We start from the raw sequence: 20,923 nt of genomic DNA, 5'->3' as shown, positions 1-20,923 counted from the left end.
TGCTATTTCCTAAAAATCTATGTGTGATTTGTACAACTTCACATTTGTTTCATGATCAAGGTACAAAATATTATAACATATATTCCTTAAAACTTGGTCCTGATCGACAAGCAAAGAAAACACTCCAGCATAAACCAACATACGTAGCTGAAATGGCTAAACAGGAAACACAATCCCTCTTTGTAGATCTGTCATCCTGGCACTAAGTAACTCCCTGTGATGTGTATCCCATGAACGTCTTGTGTCATTATCCATCACTTTGCAGTTTGCAGAGAGATTTCCTTCTGGTAGATCTAATTTGATCCTCCCACCTACCACTGCCATACTTTCACCCATCAAGTCATGCTGGTATAGAAGTGATAACATAAAATGCTGAATTACAGGGGTGCCTGCAAGGCTCAGTCAGTTAAGCACCTCTTTTTTAATGTTTATTTATTTTTGAGGGGGAGGTTAGAGGGGCAGAGAGAGAGGAGGAGAATCTGAAGCAGGCTCTAGGCTCCAAGCTGTCAGCGTAGAGCCCAACATGGGGCTTGAATGTGCAAACCGCAACCTGAGCTGAAGTAAGACCAAGCTACCCAGGTGCTACAAGCATCCAACTCTTGATTTTGGCTCAACTCATGACCCCAGGGTCATGGGATCGAGCCCTATGTCAGGGCTTGGGATTCTCCCTCTCTGCCCCTTTCCCTCCTCAAAATAAATAAACTTAAAAAAAAAAAAGATCCTTTTAAAAATGCTGAATTACAAAGTACTTATAAAGGTAATGCTATCTAATAGGGTAGAGACATTACCATATATTATCTGGAAGCTCCAGTCTAACCCTCACCATGAAATGCATGTGTGACTCTGGACCACCACCTGAGATAATAGGTCTGAAGGGTACATTTTATTACTCTGTACAAAAATGTAGGTACTACCTCTTCCATTTCACATTCACAAAAACCCTGTGAAGCAGGCACTGCAGGTCATATTATTATTTTATTCTTCCACTTGAGGAACTGAAGCTCAGGGAAGGCTGCAACTACACAACCTCCTCACAGTATCCAAATCTGTGTTGCAGCCTAAACGTTTCAATGCTCCATTTTTCTCTGAAGTCTCAAATGAGTCCTATAAATAGCAGCAAAACTCCAAACCCACCTGCATGTCTACAGACAGACTTTCTAGGGTAGAATGGTTTCAGGCTGAATGAAAAAGAGAATACCGAAAGAATCCAAGTATTAGTTAAGAAATTGGAATCATCAGGGGTCGTTAACATCTCACCTATTCCCAGATGGTTTTGTTGCCTCAGCCAGTCAATGATTTCATGATGAAGAGCATCACAGTATTCAAGGAAAAAGAGTTTGGCAGATACTTGCCAATTACTTATCTAATGTCCTCTTCCTCCTTCCTTACCAACATAACTTCTCCTTTATTCCAGGTGGCACTATGCCCAGATTTAAAGAAATACATTTTCTGGACTTCCTTTCAGCTAATGTTAACTGGGAGCTACAGTTCTGAAATGGAAGTACAAGTCCCCAGAGATTTCCAGAAAAACTCATTACATGGAGAGAGAATCATCTGGCAGGAGCCTTTCATGCTACGACCTTCCCTTTCTTCTTGCCTAGAAGGCAGAGATGATATTGGCAGTGAAGCATGCATTTTAAAATCATGAAGAAACAGTGACTAAAGCAATGCATTAAAGACAGCAGAGCAGAAAGGAAGGTGTTTAAGACCCCAGCAGATCACCTTCTTCAGGGGTTTTTACATGAAAAAAATTACAGCCCCACTTGGTTAAGCCACCCCAAGTGGAGAGTTTTATAAGCAGCTGAATGCAATCCCTACAGGATACCCAGGATTCTACCAATTTAAGCAAAGTCTTCATATTATCACATTATATTATTCTTTGCACATGTGCATAGATGTTCACTGAATAGCTATAATAGCAGAAGCTTTCATATTTTGATTACCCTATGTAACAGTAACAAGGATTAAATGACGTGACTGTCATTTAGTGGAAGCTTAATATTCATTTCCTTTACAATTTTTTTCATTTGTATTTCTATCAAAAATTTTCCCCATGTATCGTAATCTTTCTTTTTTTATTTAACAGCATCTTAATAGCCCATACTATTGATGTAATTTATCTGCCATCCCAAATATGATACTTTACATTATATCCTGGTTTTCAGAATATGGACATTACTGCAAGGAATACTGTCATGCTCTATTTTAGAATTCCCCTTTAAATATTAACTGAGGATTAAAAATTAAAAATCCCCAAACAAACCAACATTGAAACTTTCCTTCTATTTTCTACTTTCCTGTATCCCAAATCATGACAGGTGTGATAATAAGACATAAATATTTGGTCTAATTACGGACACACCTCGGGCTGACTAAGCCTTTCCAGAGAGGCAAGTGCTCGCATCATGCTCATCATCAGCCATGCTCCAGAGAGCCACTGACTCTTGGGAGGAGAGTTCTCCATGAGTCTGATGCCTGGTGTTCGCAGCGGATGTCCAGGGACACCCTTTGATTGCCTGGCTTTGGTGGATGAAGGGTCTTGCATTGTTGGGTTCCACAGGACTATGGCAATCAGAGGACCATTCTTGGTAGGCTACCATCACCAGGGCACTTCAAAGATTGCAGACTGAGGCATATGCCCCAGGCTTTCTGTGAAAAAGGTCACTTTGCTCATCCTGGAGCTTTGGACTAAGGGGCAGGATTCAGGTTTGGCACACATCCAGTGCCCTACAGTGTGGCTCTAAAGGAACATAGGCTGTGAACACCACCTTGGCACTTTCCCTCTGCTTTGCTCCAGCTTGCTGGTATCTCCCCAAAAAGAGCTTATAAACACTCTTCTGGAGCCCAAATTTTTGTGACTGCCACCCAAGGCACACCTCAGATTGCCTGTCTTTGGTGCCCAGTGGGGCTTACACATGTGGTCCCTCAGGACCATATACATTTGCATACTTTTAAAGCTGCTGCCTAAGGGTTTGGCTTCTAGTCAAAGCCTGATTCTCCCCTTTTGGACACTGACAACCTCAGTTGAGGCACATCCTCAACTACCAGGAGCTATTAAAAATACAACAGCCTGCTTGAACAAGCACAGAAATTTGGGAAACAACCAAGAGCTGTGGTAGGGCTGAATGAAAAGTTTCACCTCCTACACAAGGCCACTCTTTCTAGACTGGGAGAGGTGGCAGTTTCATCTACTGTATAGAAACCAACACAGAAAGTCAAGCAACATGAAGAAACAGAGGAATGTTCCAAATGAAATTTAACAAAACCTCAGAATGCCTAAGTCAAAAGGAGATAAGCAATATACGTGATATAAAGAGTCCAAAGTCATGGTCATAAAGATGATCACTGAAGTTGAAAGAATGGATGAACACAATTAAAACTTCAACAAACACGTAGAAAACATAAGAAAGTACCAAACCAGTCACAGAGCTGAAGAATGCAATATGTGAACTGAAAAATACACTACAGGTATTCAATAGCTGACTAGACAAAACAGAAGGATCAATCACCTCAAAGACAAGACCAATCAAAGAAGCAAAAGGAAGAAAGGATAAGAAAAAATGAAAATAGCTTAAGGGACTTATAGGACAACTTCAAATAAACTAATATTCACTTTTTATAGGGCTCCCAGAAAGAGAAAAGAAAGAGAAAGAGGTAGAAATTTCATTTGAGGAAATAATGGCTAAAACTTCCTTACAATGGGAAATGAAATAGCCATCCAGATCCAGGAAGCCCAGAGAGTTCCAAACAAGTTGAAACCAGAGAGACCCACAACAAGACATGTTATAATTAAAATGTCAAAAGTTAAAGACAAGGGAAGACTATTAAATGTAGCAAAAGAAAAAAAACCTTGTTAATATTAAAAAAAAAAAAAAAACCCACTCCCCATGATAAGATTGCCAGCAAATTTTTGAGCACATGCTTTATAGGTCACAAGGGAATGGCATGATATATTCAAAGTGTTGAAAGAAAACACTTGAAACCAAAAATACTCTATCTGGCAAAATGCTCATTCAGAATTGAAGAAGAGATAAAGAGTTTTCCAGACAAGTAAAAACTAAAGAAGTTCATCACCACTAAACTGGCCTTACAAGAAATCTTAGAGGGGCTTCTTTAAGCTGAAAAGAAAGAGTGTTAATTAGTAATGAGAACCCATGTGAAAGAACAAATCTCACTGGAAAAGTAAATATATAATAAAGGTCGTGGATTATTTATAAAGCTAGTATGAGGGTTAAAAGAAAAAATAGTAAAATAACTATGATTACAATAATTAGTTAAGGGACACACAAGATAAAAATATGTAAACTATGATATCAAAAACATAAAACATGGTGGGGAGTAGTAAAAAGATTGAGCTTTAGAATGGGATCAAATGTAAGTTATTATCAACTTAACATAGACTATTATAGATGTAAATTGTTATATGTAAGTCTCATGGTAACTACAGGCCAAAAACCTATAGTAAATACACAAAAGATTTAAAAATATAAGCATACCACTGAAGAAAGTTACCAAACCACAAAGAAAATAAGAGAAGAAAGGAACAGAGAAAAACTACAAAAACAGATAGAAAACAATTAACAAAATGGCAATAAACACATACCTCTCGATTACTACTTTAAATGTAAATGTACTAAAATCTCCAAAGACACAGAGTAGCTGAATGAAAAAACAAGACCCATCTACATGCTACCTACAAGACTCCTTTCAGATGTAAAGACACACAGAATGAAAGTAAAGAAATGAAAAAGTATATGCCATGTGATGGAAACTAAAAGAAAGCTGGAGCAGACATACTTCTATCAGACAAAATAAACTTTAAAACAATGATTAAGAGACAAAGAAGGATGTTATATCAGGATAAAGTAATCAGTCCAATAAGAAAATATAACATTAATATAGAACACAGGAGCAGTTAAATATATTAAGCAAACATTAATAGACCTAAAGGGAAAAATAGTGATACAATAACAGTAGGGGACTTTAGACCAAAAAATCAATAAGGAAACATCTACCTCAAATGACATGTTAGACCAGGTGAATTTAACAGATACATACAGAATATACCATTCCAAAAGCATTAGAATACACATTCTTCAAGTGCACATGGAGTATTTCCTAAGATAGATATCTTAGGCCACAAGTTTTTTTTTTTCTAAGTTTATTTTTGAGATAATACATGCAACACAAGTGGGGGAGGGGCAAAGAGACAGGGGGACAGAGAATCTTAAGTGGGCTCTGCTCTGACACCAGAGAGCCCCACGCAGGGCTCAAACGCATAAACCCTGAGATCACGACCTGAGCCGAGGTTGTATGCTTAACTGACTGAGCCTCACAAAACAAGTCTTAATCATTTAAAACAAAATTTTTTTTAACATTTTTATTTATTTTTGAAAGACAGAGACAGAGCACAAGCAGAAGAGGGAGACACAGAATCCAAAGCAGGCTCCAGGCTCTGAGCTGTCAGCACAGAGCCTGACAGAGGGCTTAAACCTATCAACTGTGAGATCATTGACCTGAGACGAAGTCGGACGCTCAACTTACTGAGCTACCCAGGCACCCCACAAGTCTTAATCATTTAAGATGACTGATATTAAATGAAGCATCATTTCCACCTGCAATGGTATGAAACTAGAAACTAGAAAGTTCATAAATATGTGGAAATTAAACAACATTCTTTGACCCACTGGTCAATCCAAAGAGAAATAAAAGAAAATGAAACAGAATTTTTTAAAAAATGAAAGAAAAAAATGAAAAATACATTGAGATAAACAAAAATGGGAATTTAACATACCAAACTTTATGTGATGCAGCAAAAACAGTTTTAAGAGGAAAGCTCATAGCAATTAATGCCTACCTCAAGAAACAAGGAAAGTCTCAAACCTAACTTTTACATATGAAGGAACTAGAAAAACAAATGAAGCCCAAAGTTTTTAGAAGGAAGGAAATAACAATGATTAGAGCAGAAATAAATGAAATAGAGACTAAAATGATAATGGAAAAGACCAATGAAACTAAAAGCTGGTTCTTTGAAAAGATAAACAAAATTGACAAACCTTTAGCTAGACTACTCAAGGAAAGAAGAGGTCTCAAATAAATTCAGAAATGCCTCTGATGCCACAGAAATACAAAGAATCATGAAACTACTATGAACAATTATATGCCAACAAATGGGACAACCTAGAAGAAATAGATAAATTCCTAGAAACATACAATCTTTTAAGACTGAATAAGGTAGAAATAGAAAACCTCAATAGACCAATTACTAACAAGGAGATTGAATTGGTAATTGAAAGCCTCCCAATAAACTAAAATTCAGAACCAGAAGGCTTCACTAGTGAATCCTACCAAATATTCAAAGACAATTGATTACCAATCCTTCTTAAAATTTTCCAAAAAATGAAGGGGGTAAACTCTTCCAAACATATTTTACAGGCCAGCATTGCCTTGATACCAAAACCAGACAAAGATACAAAGATGCAAAAATCCTCAACAAAATATTAGCAAACCAAATTCAACAATACATTAAAAGGATCATACACCATAATCCAGTAAGATTGATTCCAAGGATGCAAGTATGGTTCAACCAATCACAAATCAATGTGATACACCACATTAACAAAATGAAGGCTAAAATTCATATGATCATCTCTCAATAGATGCAAAAAGACCATCTGACAAAATTCAACATCCGTTTATAATAACAACTCTCAAAAAAGCAGGTATAGAGGAAATGTACCTCAACATAAACGCCATATATGACAAGCTCACAGCTAACATCAGACCTAACAGTGAAAAGCTAAAAGCTTTTCCTTTAAGATAAGGAACAAGACAAGAATGACCACTCTTACCACTTTTATTCAAAAAAGAAACCAAAGGCATCTAAATTGGAAAGGAAGAAGTAAAACTCACTATTTGCAGATGACATGATATCATATATAGAAAATCCTAAAGACTCTATCAAAAAGAAGTTAGGATAGATGAATTCTGTAAAGTTGCAGTATACAAAATCAACATGCAAAAATCAGTCGTGTTTCTTTACACTAATACAAAGTATCAGAGAAAGAAATTAAGAACAAATCCATTTACAATTCGATCAAAAGGAATAAGATACCTAAAAATAAAATTACCAAGGAGATGAAAGACCTGTATATTGAAAACTACAATATATTAATAAAAGAAAGTGAAGACACAAATAAAAGATATTCCATGCTCACGGATTAAAAATATTAATATTTTTTAAATGTCCATGCTACCCAAAGTAATATACAGATTCAATGCAACTGCTATTAAAATCCCAGTGGTACTTTTCACAGAAATAGAATAAACAATACTAAAATTTATATGAAACCTCAAAGACCTAGATTAACCAAAGCAATCTTGAGAAAGAACAAGGCTAGAGGTAACATGCTTCCAGATTTCAAACTATATTACAAAGCTATAGTAATTAGAACAGTATGGTACTGGCATAAAAAGAAACACATCAATGGAATAGGGTCCAGAAATAAACCCACACTTAGATCATCAATTAATTTACAACAAAGGAACCAAGAACATATAGTGGGGAAAGGATGGTCTCTTCAATAAATGGTGTTGGGAAAATTGCACAGCCACATACAAAAGAATGAAACTGGACCACTATCTCACAACATATACAAAAATTAACCCAAAATGGATTCATGACTTAAATATAAGACCTGAAACCATAAAATTCCTAGAAGAAAACATAGGTGGTAAACTCCCTAACATAGGTCTTAGTCATGATTTTTGTAATCCAACACCAAAAGTAAAAGGAACAAAATCAAAAGTAAACAAGTGGGACCACATCAAACTAATCAGTACGGTAAACAATAAACAAAATGAAATGGCAACCTACTGAATGAGATAAAATAATTGCAAATCATATATCTGATAAGAGAATAAAACTCAAAATATGTAAAGAATTCATACAACTCAATACCAAAAAGCAAACAATCCAATTAAAAAATGGGCAGAGGATCTGAATAGACATTTTTTCCCAAAGACAACATACAGATGACCAACAGGTACATGAAAATTTGCAGAGAAATGCAAATCAAAACTACAGTGAGGTATCACTTCACATCTATTAGAATGGAAATTATCAAAAAAGCAAGAAATAACAAGTGCTGATTGGCAAAGATATGGAGAAAAGGGAACTTCTGTACACTGTTGTTGGAAATGTAAATTGATGCAACCATTATGGAAAAAGTATGGAGGTTCTTCAAAAATTTAAAAATACAATCACTATATGATCCATCAATTTCACTTATGAGTATTTAGCAAATAAATAAATAAATGAATGAATGAATGAATGAATAAAAATTTAAAAAAAGAACACGCTGCTACAAAAGATACATGCACTCCCATGTTCGTGTGTAGCATTATTTATGACATTTATTTATGATAGCCGAGATACAGAAAGAGCCAAAGTGTCCATTGATAAAGAAATCATGGAATTTAAAATGGAATATTATATAGCCATCAAAGGAATGAAATCTTGTTATTTGAGACAACATGGATGGAACTTGAGGGTATTATGCTAAGTGAGATAAATCAGACAAACAAAGATAAATACCATATGATCTCTCTTATATGTGGAATCTAAAACAACAGGGGTGCCTGGGTGGCTCAGTTGGTTAAGCATCCAACTCTTGATTTCAGCTCAGGTCATGATCTCATGGTTCATGGGATTAAGCCCGGCTGACAGCACAGGGCCTGCTTGAGATCCTCTCTTTCCTTCTTCTCTCTCTACCCTTCCCCCCATTGTGTGCGTACTCCCTCTCTCTCTCTCAAAATAAATAAACATTAAAAATAAAATAAACAACAACAACAACAAAAACCTCACAGATACAGACAACAACAGATTGGTAGTTGCAAGAGGCAGGGCGTGAGAGATAGAAATGGGTGAATTGTTTTTGTGTTGTTTTAGTTTATTATTTTTTAAATTTTTTTTTTCAACGTTTATTTATTTTTGGGACAGAGAGAGACAGAGCATGAACGGGGGAGGGGCAGAGAGAGAGGGAGACACAGAATCGGAAACAGGCTCCAGGCTCTGAGCCATCAGCCCAGAGCCCGACGCGGGGCTCGAACTCACGGACCGCGAGATCGTGACCTGGCTGAAGTCGGACGCCTAACCGACTGCGCCACCCAGGCGCCCCAAGTTTATTATTTTTTAAATGTTATTTATTTTTGAGAGAGAGAGAGAGAAAAAAAAAAAACAACAGAATGTGAACGGGGGAGAAGCAGAAAGAGAAGGAAACACAGAATCCGAAGCAGTCTCCAGGCTCTGAGCTATCTGTACAGCACAGAGACAGACGCGGGGTTCAAACCCACAACCACAAGACCATGACCTGAGCCAAAGTTGGATGCTTAACCACCTGAACCACCAAGGTACCCCTGTTTTGTTGAGTTTAAATAAATTGAATAAATATTCTGATCTGTAGTCAGACACATTATCCATTGCACTACAGGCCCCCTTTAAATTTAATCTTAGAACAAACAAACAAACAAAAAATTAGGCCTCTAAAGGTACAGGGAAGTCAATGGGATGCAGAAGCACAGTATATATTAAATAACTTAGCTGGGTTCTACACCAAAATTAATGCAAAGTAGAAACTCTAAACTATCATTTAGCACTTCATGATACCCTGATCTGAAAGACTGTCTTCCAAAAGAATCTATGCATTAGTCAGAAAAGCTCTGGAGTGGCAATAAATATTCACCTATGAACCTAACTCCACGGGACATACCTTTAAAGACTAAAAGGGGGAAAACATGACTTACAGGAACTCTTCTATTACCTGCTAAAATTTTAATATATCCTGAATCTATAACAGCAAGTCAAAAAAACAACATTCAAATGCAAGACTGAGCTCTCAAAAGTTAGGTTGAAACTCTTGAATGCCTGTGCCCACATAAGAAATCAGCTTGTCAAAGTTACCTCTGGAGAATAAGAAAGGAATGAGGTAGGAGTAAAGTGTATCTTCCCTTTCTGAAAGTGGTAAGAACTGAGTAAGACAGAATGGATGTTCCATTTTGACTTCTGCATAAGAAAGGGGGGGTGGTTTTGGAAATTTGTTTAGATATTTTCCAATTACAGTTCTATACCTTTAAAAAAGCAGTCTCATTTCCGAATTCTTTGTGAGATTTAATTATTGACACCAAGCAGAAGAGAAATTTAAAAAATAAAACGGTCTCATTTGAAAAGTAATTTGACCATATAAGTAGTCAAAATTAGGGGGACCTGGGTGGTTGAGTCACTGGAGCATGTAACTCCTGATTTCAGGGTTGTGAGTTTGAGACCCACATTGGGTGTAGAGATTACTTAAAAAAATTTTTAATTTAAAAAAAGAGTCAGGGGCACCTGGATGGCTCAATTGGTTAAGTGGCTGATTTTGGCTCAGGTCATGATCTTACAGTTCATAGGTTGGAGCCCCACATCGGGCTCTGTGCTAACAGCTCAGAGCCTGCAGCCTGCTTCAGATTCTGTGTCTCCCTCTCTCTCTGCCCTTTTCCCACTCACACCCTGTCTTTCTCAAAAATAAACATTAAAACAATTAAAAATAAATTTAAAATAAGTCATAAAATTATATATATACATATATATATTTTAAATGTTTATTTATTTTTGACAGAGAGAAAGAGACAGAGCATGAGTGGGGGAGGGGCAGAGAGAGAGGCAGACACAGAATCAGAAGCAAGCTCCAGGCTCCGAGCTGTCAGCACAGAGCCCAACGTGGGGCTTGAACTCACAGACTTTGAGATCATGACCTGAGCTGAAGTCGGATGCTCAACTGACTGAGCCACCCAGGTGCCCCTATAAAATTATATTTTTAAGCCTTCCAGTACTTCCATCTGCAACCATCCCTCCTGAAGAAACAAACCTATTGCCTGTTTAATACTATGCATTTCCCCAGGAGCTTGGTTACATTGCTCACGCCAGGACACAGGACCTGTCAGCACCTCCCTGCTGAACACTGGTCCAGTTCTGCTGAATGAAAAGCCATCAGATTTCTCCAAGTGGTTGAGCTTATCTGAGTCTTTCCTTTTTTTTTTTTTTAATTTTAAATTTTATTTTAAGCAGTCTCCATACCCAATATGGAGCTCGAACTCAAAACCCTGAGACCAAGAATCGCATGCCCCACTGACTGAGCCAGCCAGGAACCTCGGAGTCTTTTCCTTTACACTCAGAAAGGAGCTTTGCTGAAGCACAGAGACCAACTTTTTGCAATATGAAGTTTCTGTCTAAAACTATAGGCAGAGGGACACCTGCCTGGCTCAGTTGGTGGCGCACGTGACTCTTGATCTCATGGTTTTGAGTTCAAGCCCCACACTGGGTGCAGAGATTACTTGGAAATAAAATCTTAAAAATAAATAAATAAAATTAAATGTAAAGGTCAATAAAAAGGGTCAAAGGTCACAGGTTGCTGAATGGAGAAGTGGTATCATTCTAAGACACTTCATATGTCAATACAAAATCATTCTTGGACTAAAGGTTTAATAAAAACACGAAGGCCAATAAATCTACCCTATCTCTCATCCCTGTTATGCTTGGCCAACACCTCCAACTCCTTCCTTCCTTGCTGCTCTGGTTTCTCCTTCCATTCTCATACACCCCATGGAAACCCCTTCCCTTCTCCCCGCCCCCAGGCCAAACTACCCATCACACTCCACAGAATCTCCTTGAATTGTCAAGAAACTACTCCACACTCTGATATCTTCACCAAACATTCTCTCAACAGCTTCTGGTTCTCTGCCACAGATACCATGTTCAGGTGAATGATACTCACTCTCTCACCTTGGGAAGTTGGAAGGTGGGGGGCAGGCAGCAAGATTTTTCTAAACTGCTTTCCACCAACCACTAAGCCATTACTCTCCTACCCTTGTTTCAAAAGTGACACCTCTACTTTTAATGTACACATTACTACCACCTTATCACTCTTTTCAAATAATCTTTACCTAAATGACAAAAAATATAAAAAATAAAAAATCTCTTTGGATTCCTATCTACAGGATACAAATAGCACTTGCATTTGTACTTTGCTTTCATTCCTGGCACCTGTCTCTGTGGATTAACCACCAAACGTTAATCTCTCTAGGTGTGCAATGTCTTTCTCTCCTTCTCCTCTCTCCAGGGACTGTGTTTAATAACTTCCTTTCCAGCATCTACATATTTCTTTGCTGGATCTTTCCCAGAAAGACACACACACAATACATATATCAATATATATGTAATTATGTATGCATAACCCCTTCTTCTTTACCTCAATCCAAAAATACCCTCTAGCTATCTAGATGATACACATTCTGTCTCTTTCATGACCTGGATTCTGAAAACACTAGTCTCACTGGACTTACTATGCCCAATTTCGGACCTGTTCAATTCTCAACCTACTACTCTCTGATTTCTACTTTACTTAAATTGTTCTATGCTTACCTAGTGCATCCGTGTGGCCAAACCCCAAGTAAACTTTTCCGTTTTATCTGCCCTGACCTCTCTGTAGGCCATGACGAAGGTCTGTGAAAACCTTTGGTAAAATGTTCTCTTGTCCGGTTTCTACGACAACCTCTAGGTTTAATTTCCTCTGAGTGACATTTTGTTCACTCCATTTCACTATTTTCTGCCTCCGTTCTTACTTGTGATATTGCTGCTCTGCAAGACTCTAATTTTGGTCCCATGCTCTTCTTAGTATTTGAGCTTACCCTGGATTTGACTATTCAAATCTAGCAGTTTCACCTACACTTGATCTTGCTCCGAATTATTAACATCAGGATAGATACCAACATGAATCCCCAGAATCACACACCTAATTGATTCCACTTCGCTTTGTTGTCCTATGGATACTGGAACCTTCGTCTTGTCCCACACTGAATTCGTTTTCCCTTACAACCTGTTCATGCTCCTATAAACTTTTTTTTTTTAATTAAAATATAACATACAATGTTATATCAGTTTCACCTACACTTGATCTTGCTCCGAATTATTAACATCAGGATAGATACCAACATGAATCCCCAGAATCACACACCTAATTGATTCCACTTCGCTTTGTTGTCCTATGGATACTGGAACCTTCGTCTTGTCCCACACTGAATTCGTTTTCCCTTACAACCTGTTCATGCTCCTATAAACTTTTTTTTTTTAATTAAAATATAACATACAATGTTATATCAGTTTCAGGTGTGTAACACAGTGATTCAATGGTTCTATACATTGCAAAACGCTCACCATAAGTGTAGCTACCACCTGTCATCATAAAAATTATATTAACTACATTCCTCATGCTATACTTGTCTCTGTGACTTATTTAGTTTATAACTGGAAGTCTGTGACTCTTAATCCCCTTCACCTATTTCATCCATCCACCTCCACTCCCCTCCACTCCAGTTTGTTCTTGGTGTTTAGGAGACAGTTTCTGTTTGTTCGTTTGTTTTGTCTTTGTAGATTCCACATATAAGCGAAATCGTACGGCACTTGTCTTTCACTGTTCGACCTCCCTCATTTAGCATGATACCCTCTAAGTCCATCCATATTGTTGAAAATGGCAGCACTTAATTCTTTCTTATACACCACATTTTCTCTATCCATTCATCTATCATTGGACACTGAGTTTGCTTCCTTTGCTCCTACAGTCTTGTTAAAGAATTAATGGCACTGCAATGCATTTATTGTCCTAATCCAGAGACACAAGTCACCCTCAACTATGTCCTCTCACCCTGACACACGTTATTAGTCACCAATTCCAACAAATTCTCTCTTAAATCCACTCCCTCCTTAATTTGTCTGTATGTCTTGCTTATGTTGTGAAACTCCTAATCTCTTAGTAATTGTCTACTATAGGGCATTTTTTTTATAAGAGCAAAAAAACCAGACTACTTTATAATGTGAAAACAAAGATAAATGGTATCATACCATGCATCAGTGGTATATCTAGAAGACAGTGTTCCTGTGTATGCCGAGGTCTTGGAAACAACTCGAGTCCTGGGGAGTTGATATAAAGGCAAATCTTCTTGCTCCCTTCTTTGAGCCACAGCAGGAAGTTCAACAAGCAAGCCAGGACCTTGGGCATCATCTGGAATCATCATACCTACACAGCAAACCCAGATGATAGTGAACACAAGATGCTTTCATTTAGCCTTCATTCATTCAACAAACAGGCCTTTTCTAGGTAGAAATCTTATTAAGTAAAATGTTTAATATGTCAGATGGTGAAAAATGAAGGAAGGAAGGAGGACAGGGACTCCTCAGTGGAAGAGAGTTGCATTTCACACATGGCCTTACTGAAAAGAGGACATTTTAGCAATATAAATATTTTACCAAAAGAATCCCCTTAATGATGGTATTCTAATCTCACTACACATTTTCCCTTATCAACCTCAGCTGTCCCAACTGCAGGCACTCCTGCATTTCACTTATTAAAAAAAAAATAAATAAATAAGGGGTGCCTGGATGGCTCAGTCGGTTGAGGATCTGACTTCAGCTCAGGTCATGATCTTGCATTTTGTGAGTTCAAGTCCCATGCTGGACTTGAACAGCTCAGAGTCTTGAGCATGCTTTGGATTCTGTGTCTCCTTCTCCCTCTGCCCCTCGCCATACACACACACACACACTCTCTCTCTCTCTCTCTCTCTCTCTCTCTCTCAAAAGTAAACAATCATTAAAGAAATATTCTATTGCATATTTGAAAGTTACTTAAGAGAATAGATCTTAGAAGTCCTCATCACGCACACAAAATAATTTCACAGAATGACAAATAACCAAATAAAAAATCTTACATCAAAAAATGTTTTAATTTTAATTCCAGTGTAGTTAACACACATTGTTATATTGGTTCAGGTATACAATATAGTGATTCAACAACTCCATACATCACCCGGTGCTCATCAGGTAAGAAAACAGATTTTTAAAGGGGCTTTGTTTACAAATTTCATAATTCTTTTACAGTTGTTACCTATTTAATTCTCGTGTCAAACTATGAGTTAGAAAAGATACTAACAACTGTTATTTTATAGATGGAGAAATTCAAGTTAAGGAATTTTGCCAAATGGAATGTGCAAGTTTACCTGACATGCCATCTGTGTTATTTCCACATTTCCTGAAAAAAAGAATAACTGGGGCAGAGTTGTGCATAGAGTCCTATGACTCATAGGACCCTTACTGGCATAGGTCTATTAATCACTCTTAGGATACACCCGATTCTCAGCCAATCCTTCTTGAGCATATTACAAATATGATGAATTGTGATCAAATGTCTTCCTTAAATCCACACATTTATAGTATTTTTTGGAGCTCTGTCTAATCAGAAAATCACAAATTATTTCTAAAAGACATAGGTATTATCCTAAAACTTTTCCTATAAACATTACCTCAACTCTTTCCATTTCTTCATAATGAACAAATTTTCTAGTAAACTCACTACTACTGCTTTTTATCTTGTCTAGAAACTTTGGAACTGGGGTCTAATCAGTTGGTAATGTAACAGAATCTGAAGAGGGAGTGAATTTAACTTTAATGCTCAGGTTGTGTTAAAGAAGTCTCAGGGTCTGTCCCCCATCCCTATGCACCCTTCACTCCTATTCTCTGGGGCCTCCATTCCTGAAAAGCACTCTAATCCATCTCGATGCCAGAGAGTTCTAGCTTGGCCTATGTCTGCCTCTTCCCCACTGAGGAGGGACCAGGGGTGGGACTAGATTCTGACCGGAATGGCCAGAAACCAGTGTTAAGAAGAGGGAACTGGCTTTATTTGCAGAGCTGGTTCTCATCCACCCACACTGGTAAAAGCAGACTGTTAAATTATGGCATTGGGTTTCATAGGTTGCTGCAGTTTGTTTAAAACTTTTCATTACCTGTTCCACAGAAAGGCTGCTGTGCCCTTTGCCCCACTCCTCCTCCATGGACCCTGGGTGCTGGTGCTCAGGCACGCATTTCTCATCTGTCACAGTGCGTGACACACTCACACTTTACAGAGCTGTTCGCCAAGTGCACTGCAGTTCCCAGAGCCCATAAAACAAATCAAGTCCTCGAGGACCTATGCAGTTGTTAGGGAAGGGCCATAATAGGAGCACAAAGGTTAGAAAAACAGAAGCTAAAAAAAATTTTCCTGGACAAATGGAGGTTAATGTTTATAGGAGAGGAATGGGGGAGACTTTCAAAAAGTTTATACTTGGTAAGGAGCAAGAACAGAATGGTCAACAAAATAAAGGCAACGAGAATCCAAGTAGAGAGGAGGGTAGGTTATTGTATAACTTGGCCGCTGCCAGAGGGAGGGAGGGCTGGGGGTTGCAATGTTGTTGAACAGCCACACATGAGCAGCATTTCACTCTCTCATTCAACAAATATTTCTTGAGCACCTACTACGGTAACAAAAATCAGATACAAGCCTTGCCCTCCAGAAGCTTAATTTACAGGAAGAGGTAGGCATGCAAATGAGTATGTGTGCCTGACCCTTGAGTGCAATGACAGAGAATCATCCAGGGTTCCCTGGGGGCACCATCCAGACAGGGGCAGTCAAAGATTAGGAATCAGAACTATCTTCTGTCAGAAACCTTTTGAAATGTTGTAATACTAAATGTGTTATTGATTTGGAATTTATCTTGTAAGCTTTACCTTACTAATTATGCTCATTATAGGTTTATTTTCAAAGCCCATGAAGAGTAAAGGCTCTTAGAAGCTACCTAATGTTGGACTAAATATAGGGTCAAGAATAGCTCTTCACATATAAGGTTCTCAAAAATAATTTTTTTTTGATGTTTATTTTTGAGACAGAGAGAGAGACAAAGCGTGAGCAGTGGAGGGGCAGAAAGGAGACAGAATCTGAAGCAGACTCCAGGCTCTGTGCTGTCAGCACAGAGCCCAATGTGGGGCTCAAACTCACAGACTGTGAGATCATGACCTGAGCCGAAGTCGGACGCTTAACTGACTGTGCCACCCAGGCGCCCCTCTCAAAAATAATTTTAAAATTTATTGTTCAGAAAAAGAAATTTAATTGTTCAGAGATAAACCTAAAACTGTGTGATACTAATAAAGAGGTCAAAGAATTACAGATTTGAAAGAGCGCTTAGAGAATACTTAACCCAGGGGAGTTTACTTAGGAGAAGCTGGCAGGATTGCCTGGTGACACAGCAGGGTACCTGCTTTGTACAGAGGGACGTGGGACTAAGAGTCAGCCCTTTGCTGGAAAGGATCTCAAGAACAAAATCAAACTCTGACTAGAATAAATTCAATATGTATGCTGCTGAAATCTGTATCGACTCTGTATTAATAATTTCTCAGCCTACCCACAGTTAGCATTAATTCAAATAGTCATGCCTGCCACATGGCATTCTAGAGGCTTTCAAAATTTTTTCCTAAAAGCATGTGGTTATGAATGCATTTCCAGTGAGGACAGATCTAAAATATACAAGTTTAACTTCATTCCCAAAACTATAATCTCTAAAAAAATAAATTCCCAGATCCTTGTAAAGTATCAGACTGAGGCCGAGTAGAGGGCATAATGGGGGGACCTCTCTAAAAGATACATCCAAGTCAGAGAACTTGTCAATGTGACCTTATTCGGAAAAAAGGTCTTTGCAGATACATTTAAGTATCATGAGATGAGACCATCCTGGATTACCCAAGCGGGCCCTAAATCCAATGACAGATGTCCCTATAGGAGACAAAGAATAGAAGACACAGGTCAAGAGAAGAGAGCCGTGTGAAGACAGAGGCACACATAACAGTGATGCAGCCACAAGTCAAAGAAGGCTGAAGCCACCAGAAGCCGGAAGAGGAAAAGAACAGATTATTCCCTAGGGCCTTCAGAGGGAGCACAGCACCTTGATTTAGGGCTTTGGGCCTTGAGAACAGTGAGAGAATTAATATCTGTTGTTTTAAGCCACCAAGTTTGCGACAATTTGCTACAGCAGCCCTGGAAAACTTCGAGAGCCAGTAGAGGTCAGAAGTAATTTTGGAGCCATTTAGATAACGCACAGAGCAGAGCTCAAGAGGAACTACCTTCTCCGTCTTCTTCCCAACTCTGCTGCTCTTCCCCACAAACACCCACCCCATATAGCCAGTTTATCCTTTCATTCCTAACAGTGTAGAGCAGTGAGTGATTCTCAACTCTGCCCCCCACAGGGGACATTTGGCAGTGTCTGAAGACACGTGATCTTGATCAGGCCTGGGAATGTGAGTACCACTGGCATCAGAGTTAGAAGGCAGGGAAGCTATTAACATTCTACCAAGCACAGGTCAGCTCTCCACCATAAAGAATCATCTGGTCCAAAATAGTAATGACATTGCTATAAAGTATCAGTGGCGATCAAACAGATATGGCCTATTAATTCAACGATTCATTCATTTGTGCAGTAAATCTTCTCTAAGTACTTAAAGGACTATGGAAATGTGATAAAAAATTTTAAAACAGTTTAATGGAACACTTTTGGGGGGAAAAGTCCCATTTTTATCCTAGTCACAATCAGTTATACGTCATGAAAAACTGGATAAACTCATCAAATCTTAGATATTCAAAATTAACTACCCATGCTCTGTTTTGACTCGGAACTGACAACTATTTATCATCTCAGAGAGGACTTGAATCTTTACTGTTAATGACTCCATTCTCTGGATTTTACTCGACAGAATGCTGAATTCATAAAAACCATTAAATGGCTTTCTATAATGCACTCCATCCCCTCCAATGTATTACCATACAACATGAGAATTGTCCAGAGAAAGACTTTTCCTATAAGCACAGTCATAACACATGAAGGACAGCATAAATCTTGAACAATGGCTCTATAAATCCCAGTACTGTGAAAGGACTTAACAGTCTTACCTAGGGATCTCAATAATATAACAGCCTTTGATATTTCAGTGTTGGATGAAGAAAAATTATTTTTCACAGTTGAGTTTTCAAAATTATGTAAGAGTCAATATTGGGGGTAGGCAAGGAGAAGCACTATACTTTTAGGATTCTTTAATGGAAACTAAGTTATTAATGCACCAAAATTGACCATAATATATGGCTATAAAAATGTTTCATAAATGTTTAAAATATGACTCTCTTTATTAATATTTAACAACCTCATTCAATGAGCTAACAGTATCACTTAATAGCATCAGAGGTTTTAATATATATTAGTAGAGACTTATTTCAAACTTAGCACGTAAGGTACTAGTTTTAGTTTTAATCCACGCTGCTTATAAAAAGCAAAATCAGGCATTGAAAATATAGCCCTTTCAGAAAAGAGAATCTTAAGTTCTATGTTGAAATATGAGCCAGGTTTATTCTTCCAGATATTCTGAAGCAGATTAATGAACATTTAAATTTGCATCATTATGAATGAAAATAGGACAGTAAGACTTATCGTCTATAAAAACAAAGCTGAAAGATTGCAAAATAATGTAATTTGTGTTTATGAGAAACAAAAACCACAAACCTAAATCCAGACTGCTTTGTGTTAATGAATTAAGATTTTCCAGATCATCAAATCTGCCTTGTTGACTGCTTCCTTCAGATGAGGGCATGGAGGGTAGGGAATCAATGCCAAAATTTTCTTTCATCTTGAGAGGAAGAAAGACAGAAATGCATTAGTACTTCGTGATAAAATGAGGTACATCATAATGTTGTTCAAACCAGATAATGATTGCGGAAAACTGGCCCTGCAAACAGGCCTCCTCAAGTAGTGGTTTATGCAGTGGTAAGCAGTAATGAATGCTGGTAACTTAATCTCCACAAGAGTACTAATAGTTTTTTAGTACTATTAGGCTAATAGTTTCTTTTTTCTTTTTTTTTTTTACACTGGATTTTTTTTCACAAAAAAAATTGTTTTATAAACATTAATGAGTGGATTTAAGTAAACAATCACAAAGGTATAAGAATAAAGATCTATCCAGTCAAGCAAGGTCAATGGCTGACACACACTAACTCATAGAGTATGTTGGAGCACAACCTCAATAGGTTCACTGACAATCCCAAACCAACTGGTGGATTTTCACAGCTCTGAGCTCTTGCTTTACCCTAACACCTTTATCTGCCCGGCAAACACCAGCTACCCAAACCTAAAACCTACAGATAAGCACATTTTTGCATTTTCCAGTTGTCTTCCTTTGATACATGTCTTCTCTGGTTTTCCAAAGTTGCAACCTTCCAGAACATATGATTTTCGCTGAAATATTTTATTATCATATTTTAAAAACTTTTATAAGCATAAAATTAAATGACAATGTTAGGGCCACCATAGGGGTATACTGCAATTCATTTAAGACAAGTAACACCTATGTCATTCTCTGTTGGAAATTTAGCTTGTTCAAAACTAAAACATGAATGACATCTTTTACAGGGTCCCCATTTTTTTTCATTATGTTATATTGGTCAGACCTCAATGGTATGAGAAGGATCTCTCATAAACTGGTGAACCAAACACTGCTAGCTTTTTCCATACAGATTATGAATATAGCTAAGTATAGAACTGTATCAGACATTTAATGGAGATATTCAACTCAAATATTAAATTGGGGTGAGAAAGGAGATACAACTATCTAGTTGCCTAGAATAAAATAAGAATTTCTTAGAGAAGGGAATAAGGACGAAATAGTAAGCACTGAATATTTATATTTTATAGCAATTTGGGACTTATTAAAAAAAGTTTATGGCAACTATATGAGGAATAAGATAATTGATATCTGAATCTGAATTTCAATATAAAAGGGTAAGATCTTTAGGAAAAAAAAGTTTTATGAAAAAAAATTTTTTTTAATGTTTATTTTTGAGACAGACAGAGCATGAGTGGGGGAGGGGTAGAGAGAGAGAGAGGGAGACACAGAATCCGAAGGAGCCTCCAGGCTCTGAGCTGTCAGCACAGAGTGCGACATGGGGCTCGAACTCACGGACTGTGAGATCATGACCTGAGCTGAAGTCAG

General features: G+C 37.8%; 1 protein-coding gene across 5 annotated transcripts in view; it reads right to left on the bottom strand.

Moving 5' to 3' along the window:
* PATJ (PATJ crumbs cell polarity complex component) overlaps positions 1-20,923 on the bottom strand; it is a 364,334-nt gene that overhangs the window by 226,710 nt on the left and 116,701 nt on the right. For all 5 annotated transcript variants that reach the window (XM_045477622.1, XM_045477623.1, XM_045477626.1 and 2 more), the window contains exons 21-22: positions 19,441-19,564; positions 13,934-14,108 (exon numbers count right to left, since the gene is read on the bottom strand). In XM_045477622.1, coding sequence (XP_045333578.1) covers positions 13,934-14,108; positions 19,441-19,564 — 299 coding nt within the window. The remainder of the gene's footprint in view (positions 1-13,933; positions 14,109-19,440; positions 19,565-20,923) is intronic.

This window comes from Leopardus geoffroyi, chromosome C1 (assembly GCF_018350155.1).
Source record: "Leopardus geoffroyi isolate Oge1 chromosome C1, O.geoffroyi_Oge1_pat1.0, whole genome shotgun sequence".
Taxonomy (NCBI): domain Eukaryota; kingdom Metazoa; phylum Chordata; class Mammalia; order Carnivora; family Felidae; genus Leopardus; species Leopardus geoffroyi.
Note: the sequence above shows the minus strand (reverse complement) of the source record. Positions and strands in the feature narration are given on the sequence as shown.